The 7,656-nt window shown below is 42.8% G+C and overlaps 1 protein-coding gene across 1 annotated transcript; it reads left to right on the forward strand.

The window, feature by feature from the left end:
- Positions 1-4,571: 4,571 nt before the first annotated feature.
- On the forward strand, positions 4,572-7,046 carry pou3f3a (POU class 3 homeobox 3a). The gene has a single exon (XM_031734667.2). It carries the CDS (start codon positions 5,085-5,087, stop codon positions 6,351-6,353), a length of 1,269 nt encoding a protein of 422 aa, XP_031590527.2. The 5' UTR covers positions 4,572-5,084; the 3' UTR covers positions 6,354-7,046.
- The last annotated feature ends 610 nt before the right edge of the window (positions 7,047-7,656 follow it).

Below are 7,656 nucleotides of genomic sequence, written 5' to 3' on the forward strand. Positions count from 1 at the left end.
TGGGAGCTTCAGAGAGAAATCTGTCCATTCATGAAAGGAGGAGGCCGGGCCAGACTCGGCCAGGCTGGGCCTTCAGGGACACCGGCTGTTTGACTTGGCTCGCTGCTCGGCCTGGGTACAGGGCTACAGTTGTCCGTAGCCACAGGCTGCAGAGTCGCAGGTATTTCCTGACTAAATTTCTCTGTCATACATTTTTGCAGTTGTATCTGAAGAGACAGAACACGGCTAAAAACGAGATGCATGTGTAGGAAGACACAAAAATAACCACAAAGGCAGCAACGCTGTGATTCTTTAAATTTCCATGTGGGCTCATGAGCCTTACTAAAAGCTAAAAGGAAATTAAAAACTTTAAAGCTTCCTTTTATCTAACCCAGTTTACATGTTTTTACTTTTTTCTTTTCTTTCCTTTTTGCAGCAATATAAACACCACATTTTTCCTATAGGCTGTGCCTTTATCAGAGTATCCTAAACCCCAGAAGTCTCATGCTTTCTCAATTTCCTCCATTTTTCTTTAGTGACAGCACAGATGTTGCTGTTCTCCCCACATTTGGTTTAGAGCAAGCACTAATCATTGACTTCTGTGATGTCATTCCAAGAACACCTTTCACCATTATGTTAATGCATTAAGACATTTAGAAAGAGGTAAATGCCCACCTCTGCGCACACCTGCAAGCACCTGGGTGCACACACACACTCAGATAAAGAGGACTGACTGATGTCTTTGTACTATTTCCCTGCTCTATTCTCTCTGCTCTTCCTTGTCACTTTGGCCCCTTTCAAATCATCCGCTGGGATTAATGAATGTAATTTTCACACATTAACTTCCCCCCATTCATGCATAATGGCCCAGCCCATAACAGTGTTTAACCAGTACATCTGTCCATTGGGTGTCATCATTTAAGCCTCAGCAGGGGTTTGTAATTGACAATTGTTCCAGTGCTGTAAACACAACTGCTCTCCTTCTTTTCTTGCCTTCTAGCTTCTCTCTGCTGTAATTCCACCACATCAAATGCAGTTAGGAAATAGACAGCTGTCCCAGCAAACTTTTCATCCCCCGGTGAATCATGTTTGTTTAAAACATCACATCACAGCGCATTAAGACATGTGCCCAAAACTTAGACACATCTGCTTTTAAATTTGAGCATCATTGGCCGTGTTTATCCTCATATTTGCACGTCTCTGCGAATGAGGACTTTGGAGATGAATGCACTTTGATCATTTCCCCTCCAGATTCTTCCCCGACTACACTACTTTGTCTCTACTTCTTCCCTTCTCTCGCTTTCCGTGGCTGCTTCTGCTTCTGATTTAAACACACAGCGGGGGGTTGTGGGTAGAGTCTCATGCTGTGAAGGATCTCTCTGACTCAGGGAGAGCTGAAGGTCAAACACACTCATGATCAGAACCACTGAAGACACTGAAGAGGTGGAATGAAAAGAGTACATGGAAGATAAGTTCTCTTTCTCTCTCTCTCGCAGCAGCAGCAGCAGTGTTCAGCACAGTCCCATCTGTAAATACCACAGTAGGTCTCACAGCAGAAAAAGCCAACGGTCTGCCTGCTCTTGTAGTTTCGACAAGCCGCGGACGTGTTCAACAAATTATTAAAAATAAACTTCAAGTGCTGGGTATCATCTAAAAACAGCCAAAGCACATGAACAGGAGAATCTTGCTATAGTCTCTGCAGAAAATATTAAGTTCAATAAATGTGGCAACAGCATTCCCATCCTTGGAAATGAGTTTTTCTTTTGTCCGCATGGCTTCTGTTTCTCTTTCTTTTTTGTCTTAATTAGACAGACACTTAACTGATAAAGCAAACAAAACAAAAACAAAGAGCACGAACGAGAGAAAATCATCTGTTTCTTTGAGTGGAAAACTCCTGGAGCCCAGATGAAGGCTTTTCCTTTTCTCTTTCTTTCGCAATTTTTGTTGGAAGCATTAGCATATTTCAAAAGTCTACCAAAGAAAATAGCCCGGGGACAGAAATGGCCGATCTGCATATTGAAGACTCAACAGAGGGCGAGGAGCAGGAGAGGGGAGAGAGAGAGAGAGAAAAGGGGAGGAAGAGAGAGAAATTCTCTGTCTTCATGATTTGAGGATGATCTTAAAGAAACAATAATGTCAATTAGCTGACGGTGTCACGCTCATTATGCTGGATTAATTGCGGCGTTCGCTGCAACTGAAACAGATTATTTTCCTACTTGTCAAACAGCTCCATGGAGAGGGAGGGAGCGAGGGAGGGAGGGAGAGGGAACAGAGAGAAAAAATGTGCATCATAAGAAGGCCTCTTCACCCAGCTTCCTTCATGAATAACAAATAGAGGACCCAGTGCTGTGACCAGGCAGCACAACACATGAAAAACATTACTGCCTTGCCTGAGTCGTCTGGTTTTCTCTACATTATGCTGGTGGGCTCGAAACACGTGAAGCAGTGTGGTGCTTTTGTACGGCTTCTCCTGTTTTCCTGTTTTACCAAATACGAGACAACAATAAACTGATTTTAAAAGCTCTGAGTGACGAAGCGCCTTATAATTAAGTGTAAGACCGTGTTTTTGTTTGGTACTCTCACTGCTTTTTTCTGAATCTTCTATTGTTTAGCGTTTTATCTTTAGATTACAAATTCCTAAAAGTACAAAAGCTGCAAACGTGATGGAAATAAAGCGTGGAAAAAAGTCCAACTGGGCTAAACATTTTGGGTATCAGGGATTTGCACAATGTTTGGCTTTATTTTTTAAGTATCTCTTAAGTTATTTGAAAAGGCCAGAAAAACACTTTCACCCCTTTTATCTAACAAAAAGTAAACATTCACAACTTGGATTATCATGAGGACTCATTCTTACATTTACATTTTCTAGTGTTTGCTTGTTTTAAAGTTTAGCAACTTGAAAAGTGCAAACTGAGCTGCAAGGAAACATCTATGAAGATCAAACAGGTTATTTAGCAACTATTACCAATTCTTATCTAAAACCCTCGGATAGATAGATAATTACAAAACTGTACCCTGATTATTCTTGAATGCTGTGATTCAAACTAGCTACTTTATTAATATATCAACAAAAACACACGGGTTTAAGAGAAAAACTTCTCAATCTGGCATTCAAATACATCTGATTATTTATGGTCTTGAAAATATTTTGTTAAGAAAATTGCTCTGATATTGAAAGTTGGGTTATTGCCTGAATAAGTGTGTTATTGTGCTTTCTCTGCCCCTAAATGGGAGGTTACTGGAGTCTTGAAGGCTTGTTGCCCACCTACACTCTTTTACCAGTTTTGGTGCTAATTTTGTGAAATGATGCACAATTTAACAAAGTAATTAAATTTTTCTCAAATGTTTATAGAATGATTCTGTATGTGCATCACTCAGTCAGTTTATTATAAGCAGAAAGTGCTCTGCCTTATTTTAATTCTCCTTTCAGAACTTCTGTGCACAAAAGCCGAATCAGTATATAATCTTCTACCCATATTTACTTTAGCTGATAAAGTTTTTATTATCCTTTTTATACTGCTATGCGTGATTTTTTTTTAACGATTTAGTACATCCTGAAATCAGAAAAGTTTGGCACATGACTGCTGAACATAAGGCGAATTTAAATATTGTAACTCAGTTTATGTTGCTGCTTTGGGAATGGGTCCTGTGACTACTTGTCGTTTACCTTTTGGACAAAATCCAAGATAAATCTGCTGAAAAACACAAATTAGCCGGAGGTTCACTGGCCCGCACCTGGCTCTTTCCACCAGTCACAAACCACCATGTGTCTCAGTCGATGGCTTTCTCTCTCAGGGCCCGTAAATGCGAAGAAGGAAGCCCGTGGTAGAAAATCCCCAACGACACCTTCATTTAACAGCCCATCCATAAACTGACCCCGCATGGAAACGTCCCACTAAAACCGGATTGTTTTTTTGTGTTCCTGTTTTGGGGGGGGGTTAAAAAAAATTTAAACTGCTGGCAGGTTTTGTGCAGCTTCAGCGCTCGCCAGTGCGGAGCGTCACGCCACTGTGGCCTTCCCTTTACCATGTGAAAGGGAGAACGCATTAAGATGCAAGAGGCGTCCAACCCCCCCTGTGTTCCCAAAGCCGACTTGAGTATCCTTGATTCAAGCCTCGACTGCTCTGTGTGATACTCGGAGATAAACGTGACGGATATTATTTTGTCAACTTAAGTGACTCAGAGCTGCTTAAATATGTGCAATAATAATAATAATAATAATAATAATAATAATAATGATAGCGTAAAGCATAATTTTGTTAGATTTAGGAAGAGGTTTGTTTTGTTGGATGACTTCCCAACTTGCCTGTTTTTCTTCTCATGCTTCACAGGCTATACTTTAACGCGCAGTCAAACCATGTTGGGTCTATTTTTTTCGGCTTGATTGTAATTTTCTAGCAAATTGTTGCTTTTTTTCTCCCTCAGCAAGAACTCTGTGCACCCGAGGCTCAACTGTGAGACACACCAACTCCTCTCTGCCTGTGCGTCCAATCAGCGGGAGCTCTGCAGAGCCTTTCTGTTGTAATTGGATGGAAATGGAGAGGAATACGCAGGCTTGGCACAACGTAAACACACGCTCGTCTCCTTCGCTCTGTAGAGGACGCACCGGGTAGAGCAGATGCAGTGAACGAAACAACCGAGAGGACAGCAGACGCTTTAAATGTTTTTGTTTTTTAGTCGTTTAGTCTAACTCGAAGCGTTTATATCAGACGTGAATAGGCAAGTTTGTGTATCAACTCTTCAGTTTTCACGGAGCAAAGAAGGCTGTTTTTTTCATAGGCGATCATTAAGTCTGTGGATTACGCACGCCGGAGCTCCCGGGACAGAGAAAAGTTGTGAAACTATCGTTTTGGCGCACAGGAATACGTAAGAAAGCATGTTCTGCCACACTGCTTACAGCAAACGCATGCTGCTTAACTGAAAATATAATCTACGTCTCAATGGAGTGATTTGGCACTTTTCCCCCACTAATTGGGCAAAAAGAGAAAAAGAAAAGAAAACTCGCTTAGAGTGAAATTGACATAATTTATTCATGGATTAGAGCAAAGACTATTTAAAAAAAATTTTTTTTAACTCAAACACAAGAAAAGAGAAATAAGAGATATATGATTTGGGGAATGGCAACTGCCACCTCAAGCCCATACCTAGCCAGCAGCAGGATTTTATCCAGCCCGGTCCTTCACTCTGACCGGAGGGGTGGTGGTATGCAGTCGGGCGGCACCGCTGTGACCACGGTGTCTAGTGGATACAGAGGGGACCCTTCAGTGAAGATGGTGCAGAGCGACTTCATGCACGGAGCCATGGTAGCAAGCAACGGGGGGCACATGCTAAGCCATGCCCACCAGTGGGTGACATCGTTGCCTCATGCAGCAGCCGCAGCGGCCGCCGCTGCAGCGGCAGCAGCGGAGACCGGCTCTCCGTGGCCCCCGAGTTCCCAGCCGCAGGAAGTAAAGAGAAACGCCGGCAGGGATGACCTCCACTCGGGCTCAGCCCTTCACCACAGGTCTCCGCATCTAGGACCTCACCAGGCGCACACGGGAAGTTGGGGGGGCACCTCCACTGCGCACATCAGCATCACTGAGGGGGAGCAGCAGCAGCAACAGTCCCTCATTTACTCCCAGCCAGGCGGATTTACAGTCAACGGGATGCTGAGCTCACACACCGGGCAAAGCCTCATGCACTCGGGGCTGGTGCGCGGAGAATCCCCTCGACTGGACCACGGCAGCCACCATCACCACCACCACCATCATAATCATCACACGCACCATCACCAGCATCACGGTCTGGGCCACGAATCGCATTCAGACGAGGACACCCCTACGTCCGATGACTTGGAGCATTTCGCCAAACAGTTCAAACAGCGGCGGATCAAGCTTGGTTTCACCCAGGCAGACGTGGGCTTAGCTCTGGGCACTCTGTACGGCAACGTGTTCTCACAGACCACCATCTGCAGGTTTGAGGCGCTTCAGCTGAGCTTTAAGAACATGTGCAAGCTGAAACCTCTGCTGAACAAATGGCTGGAAGAGGCTGATTCCACCACTGGGAGCCCGACCAGCATCGATAAGATCGCCACCCAGGGCAGGAAGAGGAAAAAGCGCACTTCCATCGAGGTGAGCGTAAAAGGCGCACTGGAGAGCCACTTCCTCAAGTGTCCCAAACCTTCGGCACAGGAGATCAACTCTTTGGCGGACACTCTGCAGCTGGAGAAAGAGGTGGTCAGGGTTTGGTTCTGCAACCGCAGGCAGAAAGAGAAGCGCATGACGCCGCCGGGACTTCCGCGCACTCCGGAGGACGCATATTCACAAGTGGGTAGCATTGGACCTGACACACCGTCTCCCTCCATAGAGTGCAAGAGGTTGTTCAGCGATACGTGAAAGTGCCCCAAAATAACGGACATGAAACACGAACAACATCCTCTGTTTTATAGACATTTGTCTCAATGAAACCTTTGATTACCTTTTTATTCGCCACCATTGATCCAAAAAATAGAATTGTTATCCAATGTTCATATCAGGACTGGGCACATCACAACCGCCCTTTATGCATCGTTATTTCGCCTTTTTCTGCTCCCTGAAACAGCCTCTGGGACAAAAATATATATATTTCGGTCTAAATGAAATCTGAACAAAAAACAATTGAAAGTTATTTAAAGGAAATGTTTGGTCACCAAAACCCGAAATATTCGAGCAGAAACAAGTTATTTCCATATCTTTGTACTGTAAAAATAATAGTTCCCTTGTGATGCTGCAGAAACTGATGTCCCACATGCTAGACTGAACTATAACCTACGTTTTTAATCAAATACACCGCTTTATCCAGTGTTGAGTTGTTTCTAATGAGCAATAATTTCTCTTCATTCAAACCTGTTTCTCACTTTGTGTTGTGTGTCGGTGGATTTTTTTTTTTGTGGCACAGTTTAAGGTTTCAACAAGCGATTTACAGTTATTCCAATATTTGTACTTTCCTTTAATCCTTTTCCATTTAGCAAACGGTCCCTTAAGGTTATGTACAAGTTTGCTGTGTATTGTGGTGATATGGACTATTTATTTATTTTTTGCCACTGTGTTTATTTTCATGGAATAGACCAATTATTTAATAAATTTGACATAAAACTTGTATTAGATACCAGAGCGTTATTCTTAAGGGCGATGTGGACACACACGCACAAAGAGAGACATGCATATATATATAAACACACAGCATCTCTTCATCAGAGTCATTTGAACTTGATATAATATACAATATATCCTGTAAGAGATACAAAGAAGTCATAAAGGCAAAAAAAAAAAAATGCTACATAGTCAATCCATTTTGCTCAGGCTTCTTGTTATCATTGTTTTCATGTCTGTTTGGTAAATCATCTGTGCAAACTTCTGCCATTTTTCTCTGTTTATGACAATCGATAGAAAAGTGGCTTAACTGGTTCACTAAGAAATTATTTAGCTGATGGACTGATAGTGAAAAATAACCACACATTGCACCATAGCAGCTTAATTATTCTGTTGTTATTTAATTAATTCTTACATTGAGCATAAAACCCCCAAAAATCTACCACTAGTCCACATCATCTCAGTCATATGCCTCCTGTTTTTGTTAAAGTGATGCTGATCCTGCGAATACCTGCTGAACCGATCACATAAGCCTGGTTTCTACATTTACGTGTGATTTTCTGCATAT

The sequence above is a fragment of the Oreochromis aureus genome, linkage group 16, assembly GCF_013358895.1.
Source record: "Oreochromis aureus strain Israel breed Guangdong linkage group 16, ZZ_aureus, whole genome shotgun sequence".
Taxonomy (NCBI): domain Eukaryota; kingdom Metazoa; phylum Chordata; class Actinopteri; order Cichliformes; family Cichlidae; genus Oreochromis; species Oreochromis aureus.

Excerpts from the sequence above, each read along its gene's own strand:
- pou3f3a (XM_031734667.2), top strand. The coding sequence starts at position 5,085 with ATGATTTGGGGAATGGCAACTGCCACCTCAAGCCCATACCTAGCCAGC.